The sequence below is a fragment of the Mercenaria mercenaria genome, chromosome 5 (genome assembly GCF_021730395.1).
Source record: "Mercenaria mercenaria strain notata chromosome 5, MADL_Memer_1, whole genome shotgun sequence".
Taxonomy (NCBI): Eukaryota; Metazoa; Mollusca; class Bivalvia; order Venerida; family Veneridae; genus Mercenaria; species Mercenaria mercenaria.
The window spans coordinates 37,223,736-37,239,184 of NC_069365.1; the positions used below are offsets into that span (position 1 = coordinate 37,223,736).

At 36.9% G+C, this 15,449-nt stretch overlaps 1 protein-coding gene across 1 annotated transcript; it reads right to left on the minus strand.

The window, feature by feature from the left end:
- Positions 1-434: 434 nt before the first annotated feature.
- LOC128556969 (uncharacterized) lies at positions 435-13,603 on the minus strand. The gene is made up of 3 exons (XM_053543215.1): positions 13,483-13,603; positions 9,538-9,748; positions 435-700 (listed from the first exon to the last, which is right to left on the minus strand). Exons 1-3 carry the CDS (start codon positions 13,539-13,541, stop codon positions 455-457), a joined length of 516 nt encoding a protein of 171 aa, XP_053399190.1. The 5' UTR covers positions 13,542-13,603; the 3' UTR covers positions 435-454.
- Positions 13,604-15,449: the final 1,846 nt, after the last annotated feature.

The window sequence follows — 15,449 nt, forward strand, 5'->3', positions numbered from 1 at the left end:
TAACTATTAATATTCAGAGTATGTATTTTCGTGTTTTATCAATACCAATTCCATTGCTCTGACACCTATCCCAAATAAAGCTAGTGTACTGATTAGGGCAGATTTACGATAAGTGAGAGTACATGTATGAGATACATAATTATGTGACGTCGTCTTTGAAAACCGGTCCAGATGCGGCATGACGTAATATCGAGAAACTATTATGACTGTCTCAACCTAACATAAAATTATTTAAATATCACATACATATCAAACGGAATAAATTTTTTGCCATTTCCCTTTTTCAAATTACTAGTATGCTTGCTTGACGGTCATCGTACCCAGCTGCTTCAAATGATGCGCTTCTTAATGTATGTCTATCACTATGTTTCTCTTATATGCACGTATTGGAATAATAAAATAAAATAAAGGAACTAATATTCATTTTGTTTGAAATCATTCGTATTTTTTCAACCTACTTATTGATCGAAATAACATACTTTTCCAAACTGTTTTGTAGTTCATTAATGTTCTCCTGAAGTTGTTCGATTTGTCTCTCTTTATTTAAACATTTAAAACATTCTGACCGGTGATCTGTAAATGTTTCTTCTACCCTTGATCTTTTCTGCCCTTTTTTCTCCTTCAAAGAAACTGGTCTTCGTTTGCCCAAGACTCTACTCTGATCTGTAGATCCGTAGTCTTCTTTATCGCTATTTACGATCTGTAATAAACGGAGTAGTGTTTCAATGTAAATCTTTCTTTCGTCGAGTGAACACCTCAAACAGTATTTTCACGAGTGTTGTAGCCTCGAGTGTAGGTGTAAAATCTGATGTTTCACGGGTTTTCCTTTTTTACTGTATATCTTTTTTAAAAAAAGGACCCATCCCGCCCGCGTAGCGCTAAATTAAAACGGCAGCCGCAACATCATAACGTCACAGCTATAAATTGAATAAAATGTGTTTCACTTTATGATATGTTTGCACATTATTTTGCAAAGTGTTTATCATGTATCAAACTCAGAAAATAATGAAATTAACCTTCTTAATTCCGATAAAACAATTTTTTGCTTTGACTTTCGTCACAAGACGTTTCGAAAACAATATTTTTCCAATTAACTGCTGTCTTTTCTATAAAATCCATTGCATTTGCATGAAATAATTAGAAAATCGGCCCAGCAGTTACCCATAGGAAGATTTGGTTGAAGTTCTCATACAATACATAAAGGGAAACGTGACCACAACCCCTGGCGGCCGTCTTTTTTCTCAGGAATCAGAAAACTGACCACACTTGATAGATTGTCAGACAATGAACTTTTTCTATTAAATTATAATTAAAATAAGCAAACAGTTTCTGAAGAGATTTTTTTTTCAAATTTCCCGCTCTATACTGACCAAGTACTTGATTTGGCGAATATGTCATTTGGCAATTTTTGTCAATATTTGTTTTATTGGCGTTGACTGATTTTGGCGCATAACACCATAATCTGCCAAAATTAAAATCCATTACATGTTCAAATACCATGGAATAATAGCTAAATTTAAGTTAGAGAACACCATTAAAGGAGAACATCCACATTACTAGTATAAGGTAGATACGTTTATGCAAGAATTCTTATCCTCTTAACATTCTTTCAAAGTTTTCCACCCGTACTTACGTGCACGTTGTAAAAAATCCGTTTTATTACTCAGATCTTCCCTTTAAACCACGCTGTTCGGGGAAGTCCGAAACAACAGTAAAATTATTAATGATATTTTAAGTTTTTATTCATAATTTTTGTACATGATTTTGACGATGGATTTATTTTGGCGCTCTCGAACAAAACAGCCGAAACAGCCAAAATAAAACTACCGCCAAAATTAGTGCGTATACAGTACATATTGGGAATAGAAACCACGCCCTCTAGCGACAATGTTTTTCGGTAGTCATCCGAGGAACATTCTATCAAATTAGTTTGAAATTTCTGAGAAGACAATTTTTAAGTCTTTTTCCTTTGCCATGGCAACCACATTGCAGAGAATAAAATTCTTTGAACAACTTTGGTAAAAGACTATCTGAAGAACATCAAGGCAACGTTTCATTATCTTCCAGAGAAAAAGGTATGAGCAGACGGAGGGACAGGCGGCTAACGGTAAGTGATCACCATAACACTAAATTTAGCTCTAGCGGATCCTAACGGAAGCCCAGCAACCCCATTCGAATCAAAATGGAAGAGGGCCTTATAAACCCATGAGAAGAAAGGTTTAAAGGTATTTCTATTTTTAGCTCTAGCGGCCCATAATTTGAACAAGTGATCACAGAGTGATCTTGGCGCCCACCAATGTGCCATTTTTGAGTGTTCCAAATTTCAAGACTTATTGACTAGCTCAAGGTCAAATTTCATTTCCGTACACAACACAAATCTATGCATGTGGTCCAAATTTGAAGCCTGTACCTTCAAAAATGTGAAAGTAGGTCACTAGGTCAATGTCAAGGTCAAAGTTTTTTTCGGTACACAAAACTATGCATGTAGTCCAAATTTGAAAATCAATGTCAAATTTCATTTTGAAACATGAAACTATGCATATGGTCCAAATTTGATGCCTGTACCTTCAAAAATGTGAAAGTAGGTCACTAGGTCAAAATAAAGGTCAAAGTTTTTTCCAGTGCACAAAATTATGCATGTGGTCCAAATTTGAAGGCTGTAGCTACAGAAATGTGAAAGTAGGTCACTAGGTCAAAATCAAGGTCAACTCATGTCAAGGTTCATCTTGCCACTCAAAAATATACATGTGGTCCAAGTTTGAATGTTGTAGTTACTGACAAGAACATTTTAAAAGCTTTTCCCTATATAAGTCTATATGAACCATGTGACCCCCGGGGCGGGGCCACATTTAACCCTAGGAGGATAATTTGAACAAACTTGGTAGAGAACCACTAGATGATGCTACATTACAAGTATCAAAGCCCTAGGCTTTGTGGTTTGGACAAGAAGATTTTCAAAGTTTTTCCCTATATAAGTCTATGTAAACCATATGACCCCCAGGGCGGGGCCATATTTGATCCTAGGGGTATAATTTGAACAATCGTAGTTGAAGACCACTAGATGATGTCACATACAAAATATCAAAGCCTAGGCCCTGTGGTTTTGGACAAGAGGTTATTCAAAGTTTTTCCCTATATAAGTCTATATAAATCATGTGACCCCCAGGGCGCGGCCATATTTGACCCCAGAGAAATAATTTGAATCATCTTGGTAGAGGACTACTAGATGATGCTTCATACCAAATATCAAAGCCCTAGGCTCTGTGGTTTTGGACAAGAAGGTTTTCAAAGTTTTTCCCTATATAAATCTATATAAATTATAGAAATAAACAAAGGGCCATAACTCACTCATAAATTGTTGAACCAGTCTGATTTTCAGGGGGACACAACTAGGGTACCAATACATCATTCTGACAAAGTTTGGTCAAAATCCCCCCAGTAGTTTCTGAGGAGATGCGATAACGAGAAATTGTTAACGGACGGACGGACGGACTGACGGACGGACGGACGGACGGAATGACGGACGGACGGACCACGGACGCAGAGTGACTTTAACAGCCCACCATCTGATGATGGTGGGCTAATAAATATAGGAAAACCCGTATGTTGATACTACATGTCAAGTTTGATGAAGATATATCAAACGGTTCATTAGAAGATGTCGTTTAAATGTATTTTTTTCTATTTTTACCTATGGCGGTCCCTAAAAGGGAACAAGTTGAAAATTTGAGCAATGTTTTTAAGAGGACCATGCCAGAATGCTACTCACTAGGTTTGGTGCAATTCTGACCTGAAGTTTCAGAGGAGATTCCATCTCAAGAAAAGTATGAATGGACGGACGACGGACGGAAAATCTACGGACAGTGAGTGATCGCAGCAGCTCACTCCGAGCAATTTGTCTAAAAAGGGAAAATGCAGAAAATTTGGAAAATAAATAAGAAACACCTGTACTAGTATGTACTATCAAAAGTATCAGCATCTTTATGACATACTCCTTACGAATAAATGGAAATAGGCGATCTAAATGGTTATTCAAGCCTTTTCTTCCTTGATCGTGCATTAACAACATCTGTAACGAGCGGTTAAAGTCGCTGATTTTGGATCATTTGCCCCCCACTCCTCATCCCCCTCACCACCGGTGAGGCTTAGGAACCTTGTTTGGGTATAGAATTGTTCATGTGAGGAAACCATTTAGTTGGAAGCCATTCAGTAGGCTTACGGAAAGTCAGTGGTTCTACCTAGATTTCCGACAGCTCTGAGGGGCACCTCGGGTCTACTTTCAACGTCAAAAACTGGGCAAATCATCAGACACATGGAATCGGAACCTTTCGCCTGTCTCTTTGCCCTTGCCAACCGTTAGCCAACATATTTCAGCATCTCAAAAGCATCAACTATTTGTTAGAATTTCAACATGTTTTAAAATTATTTTATGTATTTCGCCCTTTAAAAGGTTCTCCCTTGTGCATGTCGTATGTCAGTGGACTGACAGTGAAAACTGTTTCACCTTTTCAACAGACCTAAATTGTACAGGAATAATTTGATAGACTCTGGTAAACTTATTTTTCTACTGATATTACAAGAATGTCACAAAAAGATAGTAATACAATGTCAATGACTGGAAGTACGACAGAAAATGATGACGGACACTACAGACTAAGCATGCCGTGGCGGGGCAAAAACGTATGTCTGTCAGACTTGGACAATTGAATCGAGGCCTTGAAAGTTATATAAAGTTACTACATTTGTATTTACAGAGACAATACGAGTGGTAATGGGTTTTAACGCCACTGAACAACACTGGTTAATACAAAACGGAAGTGGGGATAACTTCGACATCACCTAGTTATCTTGCAACGTAAAATTATGGTTTGACTTTGCAGTTAAGTACCGAGGTATTTCATTAAATTGCAACACTTTACAAGGACTTAATTTCATGAATAACATTGAACAATGGTGTACTGCTGCATTTCTGGGAGGAACCCGTGGCATTAATAATCGATACTGAGGCAGTGTCCTTTCAGGTATGGGTATGTGACAATGATAGGGATGTATTTCCATTTTTACTGTGGCCAGATAACAGATAACGGAATACTGAATGACCATTCATCTGTTCTGAACTACGTCATCGGCTAGCTGCGCGGCATAATTTCTAAGGTGTGGTGTACTGCAAGGGGGCTCTCACAGACATTTAGTAAGAATATCGTGACAACGATAGAAAGAAACTTCTATGATTACGACCTTCTGCTCATAAACTGAAACAACGTATACAAGATGTATACAAGATTTTCTTCTGACCTCTGGGATAGCATTTCACGAGGTGATTTCAGGCTAACTAAATGGCCATCCAGTAATCAAAAGGACTGATTCGATTTCAGTCACGGAAAGGGCAGAATAGTCTACAAAGATTGGTTTTGAGAATAACCCACAGTTAGAGCGCCTTAATTAATAAACATCGTACGTAGAAAGGAATCCCGGTGCGACATGCTTTTTTCGTTTTGCTATTTGCGTTTGCTTTTTGCACCGGGATTCCATATTATGCAGTTATGTACATGTTAGAAAATACTACACCCAAAACGCAAAAAAGGAAAACACGCAAAAAGCAAAAACCATGAAGCAAAACACAAAACACAAACAACAAGAATCTAGACTCAAAAATACAAAAACATCTAAAAGCTGAAAAATAAAACATATTGTATAGGGATTTCGTTAAATGCAGCCGATCTCACTGCTACTGAAATTCAAAATACTACCAATTATATATTTTTAAAGATGCTTTACGTTGGTGTCTTGTGTTGTTATACTTTCTGGTCCTTTGGGATCATGGAGTCCTTTCAACATATGTGTAATAGAGTTCCGCTAAAGCCGGTGCCAGGAAACGTGAGAGGTGTTGCACATTTCATTACATCTCATGAACAGACTCAATCAAACCGAGTCTGCTATTATTATTCTTGGTTGCATTCTTTGCTGTCAAAAGATCTTTTTACAGATTTTATTTTATAGCTATATATTTTTTAAAAAAGCAAACTAGCAAAAGACAAATAGCAAAGCGCAAGAGGCAAAACATAAATGCAAAAAGCAAAACGCATGCAAAGTTGGTTTAACAGAATGTATGCAGACAAAAGTTACAGTGGAATGAGAAAATGTCACACGCCGACGTTTAAAAATGGCCATTTGTTTACATGACCATCCTGCATTGTCTAAAGTTAGTGTTGAAACGAGTTTCCAGCCGACTAAGTCAGACCGTCCTTTGTGAAGAGTAAACTTACACATGTTCAGTGATGCATCTGAAGTAAATTTTGGGTCAGCAGTACATGTGACGATATACGACGCCTAATGCAGGCTCGTCTAGGAAAGGTTGTTAGCACCAATATAGGCTTTGTCAATGCCTAGGTTTGAGTTAGAAGCAGCACTAGTAACTGTAAAATTGCATCAGTTAGTGACACAAGAATTAGATATTAAATTAAGTGAAAGATTCTTCTTGACCTATTCTTCTATTGTTCTTGTTTAAATCAAGAATGACAAAAGGCATTTCAGGATATTTATCGCTAACAGGCTGGCTATTATACATGACATCACAACGACGGACGACTGGAAGTACATACCTACCAAGATAAATACTGCCGACTTCGCGCCAAGAGGCTTACACCCTTGCGACACAGATAAACTTGAAATATGGGCCAGAATTATTTTAGAAAGGTAGCTCGAACTAGCCGAAAAACTCTCTATTCATCATAGAGAGTGAACAATGAAATAAGCCCGTGCTTAGAACGCACGCGACACAATATAAGCATGATACGAGACTGTATAGTTTATCAATGAAGTAAATTTGTTTGCTAACTGGCATAAATTACAACGTACCGTAAGTTAGCTGCTTTGGTTAATCAGTATGCTGACTGGCATACATTACAACGTGCCGTTGGTTGGCTGTTAACGTTCAAGTCATATCTTATTCGGAATTGCAGCGAGTAACGGAAATCTGATTGTGAGTTAATTTCGAGGATCATGCTATCATAAAAAAATGATTATGACAATGATGTTGCACTGATGAGTCATGACTTAAACACTTTTTGTCGTCAAATTAAGCGTCATTTATACGTAAGGTCTACTGAATGTAGCAGCTAGACGTCTGGAAAATAACAACATACAGTGATGTCAAGGATCCTATTGATTTTCCCAGCCATCACACTCTTTATTTCTCTAGTTTCATCAAACATTAGAGTTAACTGACGTGTGAAGTCGGTTTCGAACTCAGATGTTTAATGCGAGAATAGAATAACAAGTTACTCGCAAAGATATATATTATGGCAAAACTTGCTGTCGTAGGGGTGCTATGTTGCAACTCAAAATGGTAGCAACGCATTTTGGTAGTCACTACCAACATTCGGCCGATTTTCATATTCCATCACAAAAATACAATATTAGTGACATGTTACATGTATTTCGTAAGAAATAGTTTATGATATGTGGAAATCATTTATCATTATTGTGTTCAAGCAGAAACGGGAAACTATTATTATAATAAGTGTAATTCAGTTATCCAAACAATTTTATTGATGATATGATGGCAACCGAAATTATAAGTCATGCACCGTTTATAAATAAAAGGTCCTTGTTGAAACCAAAAAATAAAGATGTCAAGTAAGCGATATACATAATTTTGTCGCATACATGTATATGAAATCAAATATACATGCCATGCACGACGACGTCAAGCTGTCTTCAAAACGTTCTGTCCGTCATTTCTCTAAATGCGTTCGGTGAATTACTGAAAAGCACTACAACTCTTAAAATGATAATTTATTCATATGTTTAGGTATGAAAGGTGAAATAATGTTCTTGAATATTTTATTACCTCAACATTAACTTTTATCACTCATGGAACACCCCATATCAAAAACTGTGACATAAAACGCTTTAAGTGTAATGGATTAATTGAGGTGATTTTGGCGGGGGTGGGGGGGGGCGGTTGCATTATCGGGGTGCTGGGGGTGACTAGTTGGATTAGCGAGGTGGTGGGGAGGGTACAACTTTGCATGTTGATAAATATTCATTGAAGGTGTAAGATTTAAGAACAAAACAATAACAAAAGAGAAAAAAATGTGGGGTTGGGGTGGGGGTGGTGGGTGACAGGTGACAGGTGTGACCAGGGCAGTGGGGGTGACCGGGTGTGTGTACACAACTTCACTTGTTGATAATATATATTTATGGGGAAAACAATGAAAGTTTTAAAAAATCTACCAACTGGTTACTTTGTTATGTACAAATATGTGTTTTTTTAACAATTGAAGGGCAATAACCCTGAAGTTAATCTGATCGAATAATAAATGTATATAATCAATTACTATAAAATAGAACAGCCTTTTTACAGGGGCGGATACAGGATTTGGTGTACAATGGATCAATCTGGTGCATTCTGGGCGTTCTGAGGTACTTTTATTGGTATTGAAAATGGACAAATGTGACAAATAACATGCTAATTATAGTCCACTTTTTATGACTTGTCAGACTTATTCTTTCGCATCTCGGAATGGAATTTCTTAGCCTGATTTATGGGGAGTGGTTACCAAGGGCTGTTAAAATAAAATGGTAAAGAGTGCTATAGCAGCTCATGCAATCTTTGTCGGATTTTTATTGTGCGAGCGTAGCGAGCGAGAAAAAATGCATTTTTTTTTTTCACCCGGAACAAGAGATAGTTACGTATGCGAGCGTAGCGATCGAGAAAAAATGCATATTTTGCACATTTTTTCAACCAGAACAAAAGAAAAATTACCTATGCTCCGTAGATTTTAGGAAGGGGGTGGAGGCGCCGCCGGGTGCGCCCCCACCCCCTGAATCTACCTTTGTTTTATATGACGTATTTTTAAAGATGCGCCGTTTTATGGCACGTACAACACTATATAGCTAGTTTTGGCATACATCGTCAATTTATGCCATGAAATATATGTATATTAGTAACTTGTTATACTATTCTCTCGTTAAACAGGTAAAAAGTCAATAGAATGGTTTTGAGAGACAGAGAGCGAACTTGAAAGTGAATGTCCGAGTTCGAAACCGACTATATACGTCAGTTAAGATATGAGTGAGGAGGGTCAGAGTGAGGCTTGAACCCACATCGATGAGGGGCAAGTGATTTGAAGTCAGCGACCTAAACCACGGAGGCCCCTCATGGAAGGTACAATATACCGTGTATTTAGCGTACCTGCCGTAAATTCGACATATACGATGGACACGGTGTAAATGTATTCAATTTCAGTAAGTTGTTACATTTCACAGAACTGTATTGTATCGATAACCATTATAATTGTTATTGCCGTTACTGTCATTGACATATTGTGTACCGTAATAAAATATTTATTTATACAAGTATATTGACCGTGTGTCGTTGTCTGTCAATCTTCAAAAATTTAGATCAGGCTTAATCTCGCGTCTTGAGATTTTAACGAACAGTGCAACACTTCATTTCCTACAAACAGAATGAATTAGGCACATATCTATATAAAGTCATAATGCTATTTTCTAAACTGATATGGTACTTACCTTTCCGATCCGTGCAAATGCATCTTTAATTTCTGTTATGGCGTTATTATATTTTTCGATACACTTCTTAAGCTTCTTACTGTGTTCCTTCTTCATTTTCCTTTGAATGTTCTTCTGTTCTTTGACGACAACCTTTGCAGCTTCGTTGGCAAGTTTTGCCTGAATAAGTAATGTGTCTGCTTCATGGTTGTACTCTTCTTTATAAGCGCTACTGAAAGTAGTATGTGTATATTGTGTTAGTTTTCATAGACCATTCTTATCTTTCAATTAGGTACAAGCATGCAAACAAAACACAAATATATACAGATTCCAGTATAGAATAGAAAGTGTATTTAGAGCGTCAATAGTTCTTTAAATATATGACTTAGCTAAGTATTGTTAATACGAAACGCTTTATCAGTATAAGATCTATCTCAGACGATTCAATCTGGCTGTAAAAACGAAGAGTTCATGCAACATTCTTATGCATGGCGCTCTTTTTTGTGAATTTGTTTTACTCCGCGTTACATCTATATCGGGGTACATGTGTTCATGCGTTATTACTCAGTTTGTTTTGAATGCTCGATTGATTCGAGATATGTTGCAATGTAATATTATATTATACATATTGGCAACAAGATGTAAGTTCTAGAGATTCACGCTGAGCAGCGACATACGAGGGGTGTTCCAAAAGTAATGTCACTTGCATCGGTTCTCCTATACTGCAAATGTTCTGATCATTTTAACTTGCTCTGCCCTTCAAAATACTCTCCGACAGCCTGAATACACCTTTTGAGCCGGTCCATTCTCTTTTGGAAGCATTGTTCATACTCTTCTATGGGAACACCCATCAGATACTGATAAACAGCAGATCCAAAGGCATTTCTCGATTTGTATCTCTTTCCAGACAGATGATATTTAAGTTTGGGAAACAGAAAATAGTCGCAGGGGGCCAGGTCTGGCGAAAACGGAGGGTGTGGAAGGACGGTAACCTTCTCTGACTCCAAAAACTCGGTCACAATGCGTGCCTTGTGAGCGGGTGCATTATCATGCAAAAGTCGGAGGTACTTAAGTCCTGTTTTGGGGCGGCGACTTCTGTAGTAGTTCTTCAATTTTCTTAGAACAACTTTTTTTTATAGAATTTTCCTTTGACCGTACTGCCTTTTGGTACCGGAATTTGAATGATTGGACCCTTATGAGTGAAAAAAATACATACAAAACCTTCTTCACCGTTCGCATTCGTTTGGCAATACTTGGGCGTCTCACATTTTTGGTGACCCAAATTCGGTTGGAATACTTCCGCTTTGGTTCAAAATAATAAACCCAGGTTTCATTACCAGTAACTATATTATCAAAAAACCTTTTTGCTGTATTTTAGGTACATGTTCAGAAGTTTTTTTGCCATTGTTACACGGGTCCTCTTTTGTTAATCTTTTAACAAATGGGGTATCCATCTTGCATTTATTTTTCTAAGTTTTAGGTGTTTCTTCAAAATTCCATGAACTCGTGCTAACGACAAGTTTGTCATTTGGGCCAGTTGCCTTAAGGTGAATCGGGCATCCTTTTTTAGCAAATTGAGGATTTTTTCGATGTTACCTTTCGACGTAGTTGTTGTAGGACGATCTGTGCGAGTTGCTGCTGTCCGGTCCTAAGTTTAGCTACCCACCTACAAATAGTCCTATGAGACATTTGACCCTCCCCATAAATGTCACACACCTCACGGTGAATATCTACAAGCTTCATGCCGAGTAGCGACCTACCTTTTATGTAGGCCCTAATTTCAAGCACATTTTCAGCTCTTTTCCCAGTCATTTTGTGTAAAGTCTAATGAATACGCTATAAAGCAATGTACACTGTACCAAGGTCAGTGAACGTGTGAGGGCGATATTTACCTCTGTTACGATTCAGTGATCATTCTATCGACACGAGGTGGTTTTGTGTACACATGACACGATTTCCGCGAAATAAAACACAAAAGACATTATTTTTGTAACATCCCTCGTAGGCGGTTCAACGGACACCACGGGCGCAACCTAATTTGGTGATCAGTAAAATTCAAAACACGTTAAAGAACGGATCATATAAGCAGTATAAGTAGTATAAGCAGTATAAATTTTTTTAGCAGAGTAAAAAACTTGAATGCTCCCAGATATGTGGAACATGCTACATGTAGAAGTGTTAAGTCGAAATTCCATTTTCGAACGAATGAATTAAGTTTTAAGCATATTAACTGGTACATAAACTTTTTAACGAGCAATTCTTATACAATTCTAAGATAAGCACCGCATAAGATAAGGCATGTCATTTTATGCAATCAAACATACTGCATGAATCTAGGCAGAAGGTCGATGAAGCGGACGAAATGATAACATACATAGATTCATGACAATTTCCCTAAGAGGGAATACACCATCGGTTATAACACATCTTTTTAACTAACTGTGTTTTTATTCAAGATATGTTATTTCAAGGTACAACCCTGCTGCACATGTGTTGTTACGCGCCTTAATATACAAATATTTTAGTTCAGTAGATGCAGAACTCATTTAGGAATAATTCATCTGTAGCAAACAAGTATCTTTGTATAAAAATCACACTGCCCGTATAATTATAATGGTCATCCCCAAAAATTAAATATAATTTGAAATCCTTTGGTATTATGTTGTTTGAAGATGCATCTATATGTTGTTATGCGCCTGAATACACACATGTTTGTATCAGGATATGAAGAAATCTATTCTTAAATATTGATATGTAAAAAGACACAAGTATATACACCGGCCGTGTATTTATAACGTTTATAACACGCCTTTTTGTTTTATAATTTGTTTTTATTTCAAGGTAATACCATGTGTTGATACGATACCATTAAATGCAGAATGCAACTGAGAATATATGCGCCATAACCTTTCATAAATTTTGTAACACTTCATCAAAAAGCATTTGAAATTTATTTGGGTGCTGTACACGCCCCAAAATACTCAAAGAACTTATATAGAATAATTATATCATTTTAGAATAAAAGTCATATTTTTCTCAAAATATATTATATTTGTTTGTTTGATTGTTTTGGGTTTAACACCGTTTTTCAACAGTATTTCAGTTATGTAACGGCAGGCAGTGAACCCAACCAGTGTTTAGTACAAACCTGTTCATCGCAAGTAACTGCCAACTTTCCCACTTAAATTAGAGGCGGAGGACACAATGTATTTTATCAAATCGTCACGGAGAACATATATCGCCCCGCCCGGGAATCGCCTCACGACCCTGCGATCCGTAGATCTGCACTCTCCCTATTGAGCTAAGCGGGCGGGCTGAAATATTTTATAATCCCTGAGATGGTATACCTCTGAACAATCCTTTTAACAGTATATATATTAATTTATTATACCAGATTTATAGGTGCAGAAGCCATTCTGAATTATTAGATATATACATAATCAAACCGCGTTTTTTATAAAATCCATACCATAAACCGTGTGATTCTAATTTGTATTCACCCATCATTATTCGGTCCTGAGTGTTCAACATAATAACATTCTATTTAAATAAGATGTACTAAAACATTTTTAAAGTATCATAAAAGGAAAGACATGATTATTTTTCATTAATATTCTCGTGTTTTTCAAAATAGGATGCTTTAATGCACGCCCTTAAGTTGTTACGCACCTGAATATTCAAACATTTTATGCAAGAAAATACAGGAATTTTATGTGTCGTATTGGTATTTATGTCTTTAAACTTACATCGCCCGTGTGATTATAGCGACCGCACGCTGAACTGTATATTTCTCACTCAAAACCTCCAACCATTACCAGCACAGGGTTGTTATCATATTTCTATAATTAACACCAAATTCAGACTTAACTGGTTTACTTTCGTTTTCGATTTACGTCAATAACAAAAAGCAAAATACACTGGATACAAGGTCAAAACATTATTTATTACAAAGATAGTAAAACAAACCTTTTTAAATCACTGCTTCTTGAAGGGGTCCATCCCTGGCCATAATACGACGTAGCCATTTTCTTGTATTTCTACGACAAGGAAGTTAAACAGTCATCCGTGAAGTAAGGTAGATATAAATATTCAAGTGCGTAGCTAGCGTAGACTTCAATACGAAACTATAGTCAATTATATCCACTCGTGTGTCGATAAAGAAAATCGGCATGATTTACTTTATCCTTATTTAGCATGTTGTAAATAGTTACGTTGCCACACTGCCACACAGGCGGTTTTGGTGATGAAATATTTTTTTCATTGAAAACAATGGAAGATGCAGTTATATTCATTATATTGTTTTGATTATATTTTTCACTGTCAATGCAAACGGTATTTGTAGTTTCGCCAGCTGTATCAGTAAGTTTCTGGGGTCAGTTTCCATAGTTAAACCAACACCGTAAATAAGCAGTTGAATATAAATGCTTTTAAAATACATCTACTCCTTTAATTCAGAAATCGTACCGGGCCGCAATACGAAACTGTCCTTTGAACTGCCCTTGTCAATTATTCTGGCCGAAAATTATAAAAACAATTCCCATAGAGTTATAAATAAATATATATTATTATAAATATCTCAATGAAATGCTTTAAAACGAACGATGTTCTGGAGACAAAAGCATGTCATCTGAATGAAAGAACACAATCTCAAAGTTTCAGCATTAATTTATTTTCACAATAAATTTGTTCATTATGCAGTATTTTAACCAGGGTATTCCATGTCATTCTGACAGTAATCTAACCCTAAACTAACCCTCCCTCTCTCTCTCTCTCTATCTCTCTCTCACTCAAATATACGTTTGTATGTAGAAGAAATGCCAGACTGCCCATTAAGTCTGAGTATATCGAACTGTAATTATGATAAAATTCTGTTTCACTATTACTTCTTGACATGTTTGACAGGTAAACACATTTTTGGGAGAAATAAAAAATAATAAACCTAGGTTCAATAATTTATAGTCCCAAAACCTAATCTTCTTTTATAAAAATAAACTAAACATACCCTTATATGCTATAGAATGAATAGTACATTGTGTTTGAGCTGAGTTTTTTGTACAATTTTGAAGAAAAAAAATATTGGTTTTGCAGCAAATATTTACTCCTTTTTCTACATTCACATCATTTCTTTAAAACTGTGAAGCTTTAGGAACTGCTTTTTTCTTGGATACGCTTCCTTTAATTAGGTAGAGATAAGAAGATAACTGTACCTTATTACATTCTATATTTGATACAGAACCAGTCGGACGGGGATCACTTGTATTTACAAGTTCATTCTATTTGATTATAGTCTGGGAATTAAAGTTATCTCTTATTACATAATGTTATTTTTTCTTCTTCTTTCATTACCGAAATGTCGCCGATCACGATTTTTTCCTACATCTGATTTAATATCCGGTCCTTTCATAACTTCCGGTTAGCCCCTGACGTCCGGTTCGAATTGATCCCTCGGGAGCGATGTCAATAAATTAGTGTGTGTGTGTGTGCGCGCGCGTGTGTGTGTGTGTGTGTGTGTGTGTGTGTGTTTAACGTCTTTTTCAACAATTCTTCAGTCATATAAACGACTGTGTCAACTTGTAGCAGTGAGCACAATGCCCAACTTTATAGTGCTGCCTCACTGGAATATCACACCGTAGACAAGTGGCATGATACCCCACCCAGTCACATTATACTGACACGGGGCTGGCCAGTCCTAGCTCTATCCTCTTAATGCTGAGCGCCAAGCGAGGAAGCTGCTAGTACCACTTTTTACGTGTTTGGTATGACGCGGCCGGAGATCGAACCCACGACCTCCCGCACTCGAAGCGGACGCTCTACCACTAGGCTACCGAGGCGGTTCAGTAAATTAGTAGTGCAGGCTTCTCTGTTAGTGGGAACGTTTGCACTTTTGTGATTTTCATAATATGTGTCAGAATTAAATGGATACTTTAACTCTT

Excerpts from the sequence above, each read along its gene's own strand:
- LOC128556969 (XM_053543215.1), bottom strand. The coding sequence starts at position 13,541 with ATGGCTACGTCGTATTATGGCCAGGGATGGACCCCTTCAAGAAGCAGT. Across the intron at positions 9,749-13,482 it reads AGAAGCAGTGATTTAAAAAG|TAGCGCTTATAAAGAAGAGT; the intron begins GTTTGTTTTACT and ends TACTACTTTCAG. Across the intron at positions 701-9,537 it reads CATTTGCACGGATCGGAAAG|ATCGTAAATAGCGATAAAGA; the intron begins GTAAGTACCATA and ends CGTTTATTACAG.